This window comes from Corapipo altera, unplaced genomic scaffold (assembly GCF_003945725.1).
Source record: "Corapipo altera isolate COAL_440 unplaced genomic scaffold, ASM394572v1 249, whole genome shotgun sequence".
NCBI lineage: Eukaryota > Metazoa > Chordata > Aves > Passeriformes > Pipridae > Corapipo > Corapipo altera.
Genome location: NW_020884982.1, coordinates 111671 through 126393, shown reverse-complemented (window position 1 = coordinate 126393; position 14723 = coordinate 111671). Strand labels below are relative to the sequence as shown.

Here is a 14723-nt window from a genome sequence, read left to right as displayed (position 1 = left end):
GGGGACACAAAAATTTTCGGACATATCTGCTACTCAAGTCCTTCTGGAATGGGGGATTTACACAGACAATGCAGAATCCACCATTTGGAGAAAATGAAAAGTTTATTGGTGCTTTTATTAAAGGAAATAATCTCTATTATACATTATTATAAATATTTATAAATATTCTGTGGGATTTAAGACCCACACAAATAAATAAATAAATATTGCAACATAAATAATAATGCTTTCTTACCAGCTGGTGATTGCCAGCATTTCCACTGAAGAATTAATTCTTTTGATATTTTGATACAGTTGTCTATAGCTACAAATACATTTTTTTAATGCTAAATCCACTGTGTATTCAGTCTTAGCTTAGGCACTAAATCCTCTGGCTACTAAGAGAGTGAGCAACCTGCTTATTTTGTTCTAATGTATGAATATAAAGATGGTGTAGAGATTAAACCCCACATTTCTCATCAAAGTTTGATATGGACAGAGATTCAAATTGTTGTAAGTCCATTGTCTTGGAGTCCCAGAGAGCCTGTGGAGCTTCCAACAATTTATGGAAAAGGCAAACTTTGCTGTTGTACTTGAAGTCCAGAGTTTTCAAGGAGCAAAAGCCAAGAACAGAAATCAAGTAAAGTTATTAAATAAAATCACACCTCTGCACTGTACAACAGACAGCAGGGTAAAAAGTCTTGCTGCATTTTGAATAAGCAAGAAAAACCACAACTCTCCACCCACCTGCAACTCTCCTGAATTCCTTAGAATCACTCATTTCATTCAGAAATTAATCAAAACCATGATGAGACAGAACTCTTGGTCTAGTCTTTATCATTTGGCTTGTCCTGTGCTCCCTAGAATTTACATGAATTAGGAATCACTCTAGATAGGAAAACTATTCTAAGAGTAGTATCAGGACCTGTGACTTTTCTAACGTGAGTTGAATGTTATAGATAAAGAGATATCATGTATTTATACATATATAGGGAGGGAAAAAGAGATTATTTAAATGCTGTCAGCAGGACAGCATTCTGTGCTAAATCCAGAAAAATTCCAATGAACACAGGAAACATGGAGGGCCTTATTTTGATTTTGTTGCACTGATGTAACTCCAGTGAATTGATTTCTGAGAGTTGCATCACAAATAACTTTCAAAGTAAATTTATCCATAACATAAATCAATCTAGGGAAAAAGTTCTGTAAATGAGAGATCTCTTGATTAATGGTAATTTCACTCTTACAAATATAAAGCATCTAATATCTGCTCAGAACTGAATAGAAACATTGATGCTAATTAGGTGCTCTTTTCTAAATACATACCTAATTTTCACTCATTAGATGAGAGTCTTCATTATAGTGAAACTATTAACAGTTTGACACTTACGAGGCATAAATTTTTGGATTCTTTTTCCCCCTGTGTAGTTCAGCAGTATGCAAAACAAACCATCTTGACACACACTATTGATTATTAATAATCCTAGTACTTCTCTCTGGGTTGGAAAGATGCAAAACTAATGGTGTTTACATTATTTTTCCACATCGTGATGCCAGAATTCAGTGAATGTAGAACTGTGACAGAGAAGCACTTGACAGACAGTGAGACTCTTTTTTTCCCAAACCTCAGCTTTGATTCAGAAAGTGTCCAGAATTGCTCTGTTTACACAAGACCATTTAATCCTGTCCTGTCCTTCAGTCACTTACTAGTTTTCTGCATGTGGTGCTCTTATAAGAGCAGAGAGGTCATTTTTTGACTCCTAGGGGCATGAAAACATACTGAAGCTCCAACTTAAAAGCTAAAAACATAGAATGGTTGGGTTGGAGAGGACCTTAAAGATCATCTCGTTCCAACTCCCCGCCATGGGCAGGGACACCTTCCCAGGTTGCTCAGAGCCCCATCCAACCTGGCCTTCAACAATTCCAGGGATGGGGCAGCCACAGCTTTTCTGGGCAACCTGTGCCAGGGCCTCCCCACCCTCCCAGGGAAGAATTTCTTCCTAATATCCAATCTAAACCTCCTCTCTGTCAGTTTGAAGCCATTGCCTCTTGTCCTGTCACTGCAGTTCCTGATGAAGAATTTACTCAGAAGGAAAATCCTTCTCTGGCTTCCTTGTAGGCCCCTTCAGATAATGTATATATTACATATATAGTAGTTTTTATATAATAATATAACACACTGCCAGAGAGTTTGTCTGCTGTGTTTGAACACTCAGGGACAGTGCAATAAGAGGATTTCCTGCCTCTGTTGGAATGTCAGATGTTCCAGGTCTCTTCCCAGTTACATCAGCAACATAATATCAGTTTCTCAGTTCATTCACGGGATTTCTTTTTTCTTCATTGATGGAAACTTAAGGTGATTAGGATCCTAAAAGGTTTGATTTCTATTATTCTTTTAAAAAATATATCTTTTCAGTCCACAGAGCTCTGGCTGGAAAAGTTCAACTTGCTTTGTCAGTAATGTGTCATCTCTAAGTACAAAAATTTGAAATATAAGGAACTTTTCCCGGTGTTTCCCATTGGACATTCAGACTGAGAGTGTGTCAGACAGTTCCCTTTGCCTCTGTCCTCACTTTGCAGGTTCCGGGGTCACAGTTATCTGGTGATGTAGAACCGGGGGCTCGGATACCTCCGAGCGTCCATCATGGCATGGGGGTCATCGGGGTTCACCACGTCGTTCTGGTTGATCCTCACGGGTTCCCTGGGCACGTGGGAGAAGTCTGCTTCCTGTTGCAGGGGAGAGCCAAGCCCAGAGATCTTCCTCTGCGGGACCAGGACCTGATGAGGATCCATCGGATCTGTGTCTGCACTCCTGGTGTTCCTGTGGGGCTTGGGGGTGTTGAAGCGGAACAACGGGATTTCGTTTCTCCTGGATAAAAACTGGGAGTATGGTGGCGGGTTTGTGCCAGGGAGAAAAGCTTGCTTAACTCTGCCTAAGCTCACCAGGAAGTTGTGTTTGGGAGATTGATACACGTCGTATCCGTTCTCCAGTGTCCTGTGGTTGAACACACAGTCCTCTTGGCTGAAGTAATGCTGAGGGGAAAAAACATGACACCTGTGAGCAGAGGGGTTTGGCACAAATTAAAGAGGGAAAGAGGGATGAGATCTTGCTTTCTGATCTCCCAGGTCTGTAACTGAGACAACTCAGTAGATCTGAGATATATCTCCATGTTTTCAGCAAACGTATTTTAATGATAACATTGTTTTCTTTCAGAGGGTCCCAACCCATGGATCTATGCTATGTCAGGAATTCTGACTGGTCCATCACTGCATCTCATTTTGCCCTCGTTTACCCAAGCAGGATCTCAGATGATTTTAGTCAGCTCTACAACTCAGTACAATCAAAGAGGAAAGGAAAGTATTACCTAAGTGGCACATCCTCTCTTAAATCTGCACCTACACAGGTTTTCCCCTCCTGGGCAGCACAGCAGCAAGCTGCACCTGCCCTTCAGCCTTGAGGCTTAGCAGAGGTCACTCACCGAGCCAAATATGTTTCCTTTCATGTCCATGCATAGGTAACGTCCACTCTTCACCCCTGTGATTATAACTGAGCCAGCACCCTCAGACTTGATCATAAGGGCACCTGTTTAGAAGAACGAAGATGTCAAATCCAAGATCCTGGTTTGACCCTGCACCACTGCCTTACAGATCCACAGGTGCTCTGGCTGGAAGTTCCCTGTGGGAGTCCAAACCAACCTCCCACATGACCTGGGGCATTGTCCACCCTAGATCAGGTCAGTTGTGGCTTTGGAAAGCTCCCAGGATGGGAGACCACCTCTCCAGGTGCCCTGTTCCAATGTTGCGCTAACTAACCTCCCAAAGACAACTTTTTTCTCTGAAGTCCTAGATCACAGTCTGGGGACACTGCCCCTAGTTCTGTCCTTGGCAGTTTGTCTCCCCCATCTCTGTGACTGCCCTGTGGTGTTTTCGCTGGTGTGCCAAGCAATGGCACAAGAGGGCATGGGCAGGAACTGATGCCCAGGAAGTTCCACGTGAACATGAGGAAGAACTTCTTCACTGTGCAGTGACCGAGCACTGAACAGATTGCCCAGAGAGGGTGTGGAGTCTCCGTCACTGGAGACATTCCAGAACTGTCTGGATGCAATCCTGTGCCATGTGCTCTGGGATGACCCTGTTGGAGCAGGGAGGTGGGACCAGATGACCCACTGTGGTCCCTTCCAAACTTACTGGGGGTTTTTGCAACCCCAGGGCAGAACTTTGCAGAACTTCCCACCTGCCTGGTGTCTCGGTGGTGCCATGGTGACCTGGCAGCAGTTCAGTCACCCTCCCTTTCATAGCCCCTTCTGTTGTCTGATTTCCACCCTTCCTGCTCCACTATTCCAAATCTTGGTGTACTTGTTTCATGGCAGATATGACAAAACATGACAATTTCCTGCCTGTTGTTCTCTAAAATCCCACACTGGCTCTTGACTGACTAACATACCTAAAATGAGTTTTATAAAATCTTTAAATATGCAGGAAGAGTAACAAGACAGTGCAAGTGTTCCTGCAAGTGTTTCCTTAGCAATTCCTTAAAAAATAGAACATGATCCTTTTTTCTCCTTGAATAAATTATAACTTCATCCTTATATGTGCTGCAAATATATTATGCAAAAACACTGTTCTGTATGCTTAGATTTTTAATTGAGTGTATCAAGAAGATGCTATAATAAGAAGAATAACTAAACTTTATTTTGCCTACCTACTTGTGATTTGAGTGCTGCTAAGACAGAAGTACTTTTGAAATGCTTTAATTAAAAGAACACCAAGTCTTAAAAAACCCACCATTTTTCTACTAACTAAAGAGTTTGGGTCAAGTATTTAACAAAGAAAGAAATTTAGTAAACTATTCTCTGTTTAAATAGAATAATAAAATATGCAATAAACATATAATAAAATACACAGTAGGTATTTAATAAAATAAACTGTGAGGAGACAATTTGAGAACCTTTTAGTTATACTAGAGAATAGTTATTTCTCATGAACCCCAAAGGCTTAGCACTTCTTTTATGGCCTTTCCCAGTTTTCCCCTTTTTAACTGACCTCTGTATACCCATGTTCTATCCACATTCAAAGTTAGTTTTGTAGTCATCAGCCTTCTACCCCAAAACACAGATTTTAGGGCTGCTATCAGTTTTCCAGCACTGGTGTGGTGAGTTCCTTCAGTGCAGTTCCTTTGGGAATACTGTTACCGCAATGGGAAGCAGCTGTTTGGGGAATGTCATCCCCAACCTCTGATAGGAACTCCAACAAGAAGCTGTGGGTAAAATCATGAAGTGAAGGATAATTCAAGTAGTTTTTGTGTGCAGGGGAAGCAAAGGACTTTACTGAAATTCCCCATCCACTACATTTCTTTGGAGTGATTTTATTTTTTAAACAAAAGGAGGATTATAATTATGCTTGCTTTCCATCCCATACCCATGCTTGTCTGCCTGCCTAAGGAGAAGAGGGGATTTTTTATAGGTAGTGAGAAACTAAAACTGTTGTCCTCCCTCCCCTGCTCCCATGAAGGCTGAGGATCCATAGGAAGCTACTCACTGTAGATGGTTTGGTGAGGGGCACCATCAATGTAGCCGTCGGCATTGATTTGGAGGTGGAAACTGTTCCTCTCCGTGTCCGTGTAGAGGTGCATTAGGGAATCTCCATTCCCCCAGCTGGGATTCAGCAGTGGAGAGGAGTTGGGGAAGGCAAAGGTAGCCTTCAGGCTGCAGAGTACCAGGAGCAGGGAGCTGCAGGGTGCCATGGATCGCCTTTCCATGGTCGGTCGGGATCTGCAGCTGGATTCACCTCCACGCTCCTTGCTCGCCCTTGTGCTGGAGTGTGGATCCTCAGACAGGTTCCCTTCTTCTCTGCAGAGGCTTATAAAGGGCAGCAAAATGACATCACACAGGAAAACCTTCTCCACATCCTTGATTTTTGGCAAAGCAACATTTTAAGTGTCCCGAAACCTCAAGGGAAGGATCTCTGGCTAAGGTGTGGGGGGGAAAAAATGTAAGGTTTCTAAAGACAGCTCACAAAAGCTAATCATATGTTCAAATGTTATCTACAACCCTGTGACATCTGAAAGCTTCCCACGCCCCTACTGTTAGATCCAGGAAGGGCAATCCACTGCACTTGAACTGAAGGGAATGACCCTTCGGACCTGAATTATCTTTCTTTTTTTGCAGGCATGTTTATTCAGATTCCCACCTCCCCTCAGAGTTTCCAAACTGCATTCTGATCTAGCAAACACATTGAATAGAGCTGAAATTTTGTTGCAAATATATGAAAAGCTCGTATTAGGTTGCCCTGGGCCTGATCCCTCCCTAATTATGGTGTAAATTCCACACCAAGCCTGTTGGGATGATATTTGTGTCACTGCATTTAAGCAAAGGGAACTTGATATGAGCACACAACCCACTTCAAATAGACTTTTATTCCCTTTTATATCTCCTGTTTCATTTTGAGCCACCTAAATATCTGAAGTTGACCAAACAGCTGAAAATTATGTGTAAAACACTTAAAAACTGGATGTTTGTTCCTGCATTGCACATCTGGCTGGCGGTTTTACAGTCATACAGGTTTGCTTGGGCAGTAGTTATGGGGTCTGAATCAAACCTGAAATCACTCATATCGGCACATTTTTAGTATTCCAGGTACAACAGGCAAGCTTGGAGGAGCTACAAAGGGACATAGAATATCCTGAGTTGGAAGGGACCAAGCTAAAAAGTAATAAGTGGATAGTGGTGTAAAAAGTGTTCCAAGATACAAGCCCTGCTTCTCAATTGTCCTGCCAATGATCTATGTCTTTACAAACAAATCTGCTTTAAAAACAAATGTGGTTCTATTTATTGTATGAAAATACTGTGCTAATGGGACACTGTATGCGGGGGAATCATAGGAGTAATGGGTTCCATAACAAGACTGTGTTAAGATTCCTTTCAAAAATTAATATAAAACCGAGGAGCACCAAACAATAAATGAATAATTTTCTTTGATGAAACCCAAGGATTTTAATTGTAGCAGTGTTAGTTTTGGTTACAGTCTCTAGCTGGACACAGCATGAAAAATCCTGAGTTTCATTAACGAGCCGTGGAGCGGTGCCATCAGCACATAATGGATTGATAACATGAGTGGATTGATACAACTGTAACCCAGTGCAAAAGTGAATCTCTTTTTTTTTTTAATTGTTTAAAATTAGCAAAAGCCTGCCAAATTCTTCTGCCACACCTGTGTAAATCCAGAGGCTTGCATCAGTGTATATTCACCTGTGTAAATGACAGCACTTTTTAGCCAAAGTGTATAAGGGTCAGATCTTAAACTGAGTAGCCTGACAAAGCTGTCTTCCCTGACAGGTTGTCCAGGCTACAGATATTTTACTGGTTATAACATCTGAAAGGCTTTAATTTAAAAGATAGCTGTGAAGGAAAGGAGAGTTATCTTTTTCTTCTCTTTTTAAAAGCGTTATCTCTATTTATTGTTGAAATTATCCACCCATACTTTTTACTCTGATATTAAAACAAGTGTTGGAGGTTTTTGTTGTTTTGCTTTCCATGGTTTTATTTTTCCCCCTTTATTTAGACTCCTATGGAAATGTGGATATGGATTCAGGAGCAATTGCAAAAGCTACTGCCAGAGGTGCTTAGAGAATAGTGTGTCCTCTTGGAATATTTCATGATTCTTTGGTGGATGCTGTTTTTCTGGTTTGATATTTCGTATTCACCATGACACTTTCCTGGACTTGCCAGCATGCACTGATCTGATCTCCCTCTGGTGTCTTGGTGGCAGAAGAAACGTTCTCAGATACTTAAAAAATTGATTCAACCTCATTTAAACACACGTCAGTTGTGAGAAGCTGTTTCTCTTTTTTGTATATGTCAAAGATGTAAAGATTACTTTTATATGCTTAAACTGTTTAGCACTTTCAAAAGTTTCCCACAGGGTCAACAAAACTCCAGATTTTCCTAAGTTCTGTTTAAGCTGCTGGGCTAAAGTGAATTTATTCAAGTCTCTGCTTGTGAGGATGATAATGCAAATTTTGCTTTTTTGTGGACTTTTGGTTTGTTTTGTTTTAAACCTATAAATGCCCACTGCATGTGTTTGGGGTTTTGTGTGGATTTTTTTAACAATGCATTTCTTTTTTATTTCCGGCTGATCCATTTATTCTTTCTGTTGGTATTTTACTTATCTTCTCCTACACAGTCAGCTGTTGATGGAGTAACCAGGTGTATGAGAGCTTGTTTACTTCTCCAGCTATGCCTGTTAGTCTAAGAGAAGTGATGGCAGCCTTTTTTGTCTTGCATTGTTATGCTGATGCATCAGTAATAATATTTCTGCAGCTTTTATCTCATATAGTGATATTGCTTTTTTAGGTTTCTATATTGTTCTGTGATGTTTGATGAATTGAGATGGCTTTTCTCAGTTCTCAGCTGTAACACCTGTGGTGCTCATACTTTGCTGGTGTGCTCATTTAACTGCAAATTATATCCAAAACTGTGCACAGAAAGCTGCAGCTTGGGGTCTGACTTTCCTCCATTTTGACCGCTTTGTGTTTCAGCTCTAGCTCATATTTCAGTCAAAACTTACCATCTCAGATCCGTAAAACCCCCATTTCAGCAACTGTGTGTCATCCCTTGTGCTGCTGCAAGGGAAGTAACTCCTTAATTTCATTGCTTATCACTTTAAATCAGCTGCAGAGGACTTACAAGGGAAAGGCAAGCTTTTTGTCACAACAAATTCAAGATACTACAAGTGACTTGCTGTCAGTTACTTTTTGCAGGCCCCCTGGAAGTAGTTTGTGGACCATCAGAAATTTGCAGGTTAATAAAAAGGAGTTTTCTACTAGCCTTCCAGGATTCTCCTACGAGCAAAATCACACGTTCCCTCGCAGTGCTGGACTACCTTTCATCATGTAGGAGCACCTGTAGCACTCTTGCTTAATAAAACATATTGCCTTATATTTAAACAGGTGGGTGGTTTGCCCTTTTGCAGAATTCTGTGCTGAGTGTCTGTGCTGGCTTCAGGAAGCTTCAAAGATCACAAGGCAGTTTGGGTTGACAGATTTGAAGCTGCCTCTGCCTTTAATAATTTTCTTTGCGTCACATCTCTCCAAAAGAGACCACAGAAATCAGGGGCCCTTCCCTCTGCCTCCCCTTCCTTAAAATCACTGTGACAAGTGGCTCTGGGACAATCACATCTTCAGGGTTGGAAGCACAAGGGTGGAGTGCCTCTCCAGAAGTTATTCTAGGAATAATGATGCACTAAGCCAAGGGTATGTAGAGTGGATACTCTGTGTGTGTGTGTGTGCATAAGCCTTTGCCACAGACTTTACCCAGTGTTGTTAAACACATCCTGAGTGACCTTATTTGGATGTCCCATTCTTGTCACACTGCCCACGACTAAAGAAAACATCCTGGCTAAGTTCACCTACGTGAAACAAATGAGGTAAGCACAGCCCACTGGGTTTGCGACCACAGGGTGTACGAGCAATTGCTGCAATGTGTTTGCTCTGAGGAACAGAAATGAAGGGCCTCATTCCTCCTCCAGCTGAAACCCTTGGCAGAGCTCCCAGTCAAAGCTGAAACAGTCCCTAAAAGGTTTTGTTTTCGGAACAGAGAGTGTTTCTGACATTTTAAGGGGTCTGAATTTTCTTAGGTATTGTGGAAGAGAGAGTGGTTGCAATCTGTGATGAGAGCTGCTGATACCCTCAAGTTCGGAAAATCGTAGAATGGCCTGAGTTGAAAGGGACCTTAAAGATCATCTCATTCCAACCCCCCTGCCATGGGCAAGGACACCTTCCACTATCCCAGGTTGCTCAGAGCCCCATCCAGCCTGGCCTTCAACAATTCCAGGGATGGGGCAGCCACAGCTTCTCTGGGCAACCTGTGTCAGGGCCTCCCCACCCTCCCAGGGAAGAATTTCTTCCTAATATCCAATCTAACCCTACTCTCTGTCAGTTTGGAGCCATTCCCCCTTGTCCTGTCATCACATGCTCTTGTGGTGTCTCTCTGCATCTTTCCTGTAGGCTCCCTTTGGGTACTGGAAGGCCACAAAATGTTGTTTTTGATGAGGTGGCATGGAAGGGCTGAAGCTTCTCTGTGTAGATTCTGAAATGTACCCTGTGCTACAGTTTGTCTGTCACTGGCACACCCAGTTCTGCTCACCTGACTGCCTAGGCAGTGTGTCTTACCTGAGAAAGTGTGGTGTGCCTGCTTCCAGGTGCTAAGGAATCCCACGGACACAGATATACAGCCTCAACAAGAAAGTCAGTTCAGTCATCCATCTCCTATTGTAATACACTGCATGGTGGCTAAAAGCAGGCTGACTGACAATTTTATTTGGGGAGAACTCTTTGGTTTATGTAAAGTTTCCTATTTCCCAACATTTTTATCTCAGCTTGGACTAGAAATATCCAGGAGTTCCTTCTGACCTATTTCTCTGATATATGATATATGCCACTGCATTCATTGACAGCTTCCAATAAACTAATAGGATCATCTCCCCTGGTTAGACAGAAAATGAGTGTAAATAATAAACCTTATTTTAACCTAGTTTTAAACCTATTCCAATCTCTTGGGTTCACATGTTTCACTTAAATCTGTCTCCCTGAAGAAGATATAAAAAAAGGCTTAGGAAACTTTCAAAAGACAAAATATACTGACAACATCATCATCACCCAAGGGCTCTTTTTCTGGGGGCAGGAATAACAGAGCATGTGACTGGTGTGATTAAAGCTGCATCAATGCAACTGCAGGTGCTGCTCTTTAGCTCTGAGACTTATTTTTTTAGTGAGATCTCTTTGAAACTAAAACTTGATCATAGAAACATTTTCTCTGTGAGTTTTAAGAGTAATTTTTTAACCTTAAAACCTAAACAGCAAATGAAGAAAACTTCTGATTGAACCAAGCATTGTACTTGTACCCAGTACTTCTGATGCAAGGAAAGTAGAAAGATTTCCTAAGATACTACAAGCCCAGTATGTGATTCTGGACTCCTTTAAAGCAACATGGAGATCAAGCTTTGCAAGGGACAGGGCAAGATAACTAACAGAGACTTCATTTTTTCGCCTAAACTGTGTTAGCTCATCATTGCTCAGAAGCTGGCTTCTGTTTGTGGAGGTGTTTCTGTCATGGGGGAACCTGGAACACACAGATTAGGATCTATTAGATTGGATGGAAGTCTGGCAAAGATATGTCTTGAACTCTGTCTCTGATTTGGGTTTCTCGGGTAGATTTGCAGCTACAGTATTTTTTTGGTGTATTGTAGGCACAGCAGCTCCGCATGTTGCTTTCTCAGTCTGTCACGTTGCTTGGCAAGGAGGAGCTTGAGTGTCACATTGTGCCCTGGATGCACAGGTTCATCAGCTGCAGGGACACTGATCCTGCACCTGGGCCCTGCTGATCTTTGACCATTTTCACAGCTGTCACAAGCTGGTGCCACACCAGGACGGATTGAGAAACACATTCTCTTTCAAATAAGTCAAACAGACTGTTCTTGTCATTTTTATTGAAGTTCTGGACTCTCATCAAACTGCCCAATTTTCCAAAAGCAAAGGTTTCCTCACTGACAATTTTTTAAAAACTTAGAAATGCAACTTAACACTTTTCTTTTTTTTTTTAATTAAAAAAAAAAAAATTCTTCTTTATTATCTTTTCCATTATCCCAAATGGACCTTCTTACACGCCAGAGGCTAGTTAGTCCATCTGCCCACCCTGAACACAACTATGTCTCTTTGACACTGGTGTCACTTCTTCACCCCTTGTTCCATGGTTGATTCATTCCCCAGTCTTCACTTCTGGTAAAAAAATGGAAATTAATTCAAGTTAACACCTTCTTGACCATCTGATGGCCAGCTCAGCATAGACTGAGGTTGTGCAAAAAGCAAACATAGAGAAGAAATTTCATATAGAAGAAATTCCACTGTCACCCAGCTGGCCTGTGGACCTGCATGTTGATTGCTATAGGTGTGTAGGAAATAAATCCTACTTGAGATTAACTTTTTGTTCTTTAAAATCTGCAACTTTCTTTTTGGAATGTGCAAAAACAGTATCTGCAGGTTTGCTCAAGGTTTACAGAATGTGGCACCCCTGCATGCCCCACACGCGTCCCCTTTCCCACAGTTTCTATTCCTGTAGTTGTTGCCTTTGCAAAATCAGCATTATCATAGAATCACAGAGTGGTTTGGGTTGGAAGGGAACTTAGAGGTCATCGGGTTACAACCCCGTACCCAGGGCAGGGACACCTTCCATTATCCCAGGTTGCTCAGAGCCCCATCCAACCTGGCCTTCAACACTTCCAGGGATAGGGCAGCCACAATTTCTCTGGGCAATTTGTGCCAGGGCCTCCCCACCCTCCTAGGGAAGAATTTCTTTCTGATATCCAATCCAAACCTACTCTCTGTCAGTTTGAAGCCATTGCCCCTTGTTGTGTTTTGCCCCTGTGGTGAATGCAAGCTGGCTTGTCCCTCACTGGATAACTGAGGTAGTTAAAGTGCTATTGATCTCACTGAGTTAAACCTAGGCTAGTTATCATAACTGCCTTCCTTATGTTTTTGCATCATTTTGCCTTATTGCCTCTTCAATAAATTCATGTTGGACCAGTGAGTCCTGAGCCCAGGTCATAGAGCAACCCCAGAAAAAAAAAACAAACACGCTCTAATCGCCTGGAATGACTCAGGATGGATCAGTTCTCATTTAATAAAAAAAAAAAAAGAGAGATACTCTTCTCCGAACGGCCTAGAGACAAACATAATTATAAACTCTGTTGTTTTATCCATCATCGCTGCTGATTGCTCGTTTGACGTAAGTTGGTATGGTCACACTGTCCTTGGAGAAGCTACTCCAGAGCTGTGAGCTATGGGCCATGAAATCACAAGCCCATAATAAATTTGTGAATTGTAAACAGTTGATTTAGGGGACAAAAAATTTTGTCCTAATCAAGGCATTTTTGTCCACACCCTGTGACAAAAAATAGTCAGCAGTAATATGCATGCATGAGATTCAGGATTGAATAATATGTTCAAATCTCATGATCCAAGGACACAGCTTGTTCAGCTCATCTGGACTTATTGGCCCCTTGGATTTTGGCCAAACACTTTTCAGTAGACTATGGCTTCCAAAACAAACATGCTTTTGGATTGAGCTGGATGCAGAGCTTGGCTGGAGAGGGAAAAAAAAAGAAATCTCTGCTTGTGACTGGATACTTGGTTGTTTGTTTTTATGATTTTTTTTTTTTCCCAGTGACAGCTATTCCCGCAGCCAGGATTGGTCACTGCAGTGAACTGCAATTCCAGTTTGCATTACACGTATTAAACCTAGAGATTCCCGCACTGTTTATCTGAGCTTCAGTCTCCTCCTCAGTTACCCAACAGCTGGAAGAGATTCTTACTTCCTCCTTTACTCTCAGGTTCTGACAAGGGAACCAAATGTCCTCTTGACTTCTGCTGAGTCACTGTGATTCCAAACATGAGGCACAAGAGCTTGCAGTTGGGTTATTTTTCCAAGGAACGAAGTAATCTGTAGTTAAATAACTTGGTCCTAAGTGTCTCCTTCATTGCTTAAACCAATGCAGAGCAGGGTGGCTTCAGAAAACGCCAAAAGTAAAACAAACAAACAAAAAAAATAAACAACAACAACAAAACTAATGCAGAAGAGATTTGGGGCTGTTTGTTTTCTTTTATAAGCATATCTTAAGTTAGATGGCAAATACTGACTAGCACTCTTAATCTGAGAGGTCTTTAGATCACGGCCTCCAAATGTCTGAAAAGGTACTGAATATCCACTGCTTTCCTTAGGAACAGTGGGAATGGGATTGGGCACTGCTAAGCTCCATAGGGACCAGACAGTTTCACAATATTTTAATTTGTTTGCAAATCGCTTAATGCAATCCAGACAACTGCCTCACCCCATTGTCATGCTCTGCCTTAAATGAGTGTCTGGCTGTTCCCTGGAGAGGCTGGAGGGGGAATCCCTGGGTTACACACTCTGCCTTTGCCATTCCTTGCCTTCTGGGTCTCTTTATTAAGAGCACTACTTACTTCTTAGTAAGGAAGACTATCAATGCAACCATTAAATAAAACAATGGCATCCTGGGTTGCACTGGCAAAAACATCCAACAGCTTGAAGGATGTGTTAATTTCCCCTTTGGCAGAAAATGTCCCCAGATCAGACATGCATTAGACAACGTGTCTAATTTTGAGGTCCATTTGCAAGAGAGATTTAAGATGCAGGAGCAAGTCCAGATTGGTCACAGGATGTACAGGGAGAGGCTGTTGGAGTAGGGTTTGTTCATCCTGGAGGAGATGAGGGGGCAAATCTGGCTGCAGTTACAGAACCCCTGTGGGAACCTTTTCCTAGAGGAAAAGGTCTTTCTCCTCCAGTTCCAAAATAAGATTAATGGTGAAAATTCACATTAACCTCTCCCTAATATTGCCAGTTTCCAGGTAAACACGTTCATCTCCAGAGTTATAAGGATGTATCTCAATCCAGGAGGTCCCAGGTGAGGCTGGTCAGGGCCACTAAGGTCAAATAGTGACCTTGGGGCTCCAGCAGCAGCCCCTGCCAAGCCAGAGCTGGGATCAGGAGAGACTTGCTGTCGAGGGATGAGATTGATGTGGGGCACCTGTGGGATTTTATGGGGTGTACAGCTGCAATGGAAAGAGCAAAGTGGAAAGAGAGTGATTTAGGGCTGGGTTTGGACCCCTTCTCAGCCCCAGGGGCTGGGTGGGCCTGGGGGGAAACAGGCAGATGGTTGCAAGGCTGGGGTTA

General features: G+C 42.2%; 2 protein-coding genes across 2 annotated transcripts in view; one reads left to right on the top strand and one right to left on the bottom strand.

The window, feature by feature from the left end:
* TIGAR (TP53 induced glycolysis regulatory phosphatase) overlaps positions 1 to 14723 on the top strand; it is a 39428-nt gene that overhangs the window by 14111 nt on the left and 10594 nt on the right. The gene's annotated exons all lie outside the window — the stretch shown is intronic.
* FGF23 (fibroblast growth factor 23) lies at positions 1963 to 6051 on the bottom strand. The gene is made up of 3 exons (XM_027665932.1): positions 5518 to 6051; positions 3459 to 3562; positions 1963 to 3012 (listed from the first exon to the last, which is right to left on the bottom strand). The coding sequence occupies exons 1-3, from the start codon at positions 5735 to 5737 to the stop codon at positions 2575 to 2577; spliced, it is 762 nt and encodes a 253-aa protein (XP_027521733.1). The 5' UTR covers positions 5738 to 6051; the 3' UTR covers positions 1963 to 2574.

Bases quoted from the DNA above. Each gene is read 5' to 3' on its own strand.
- FGF23 (XM_027665932.1), bottom strand. From the start codon at position 5,737: ATGGAAAGGCGATCCATGGCACCCTGCAGCTCCCTGCTCCTGGTACTC. The intron at 3,563-5,517 runs GTGAGTAGCTTC...TCTTCTAAACAG, and splicing joins CCCTCACCAAACCATCTACA to GTGCCCTTATGATCAAGTCT. The intron at 3,013-3,458 runs GTGAGTGACCTC...TTTTCCCCTCAG, and splicing joins AAGGAAACATATTTGGCTCG to CATTACTTCAGCCAAGAGGA.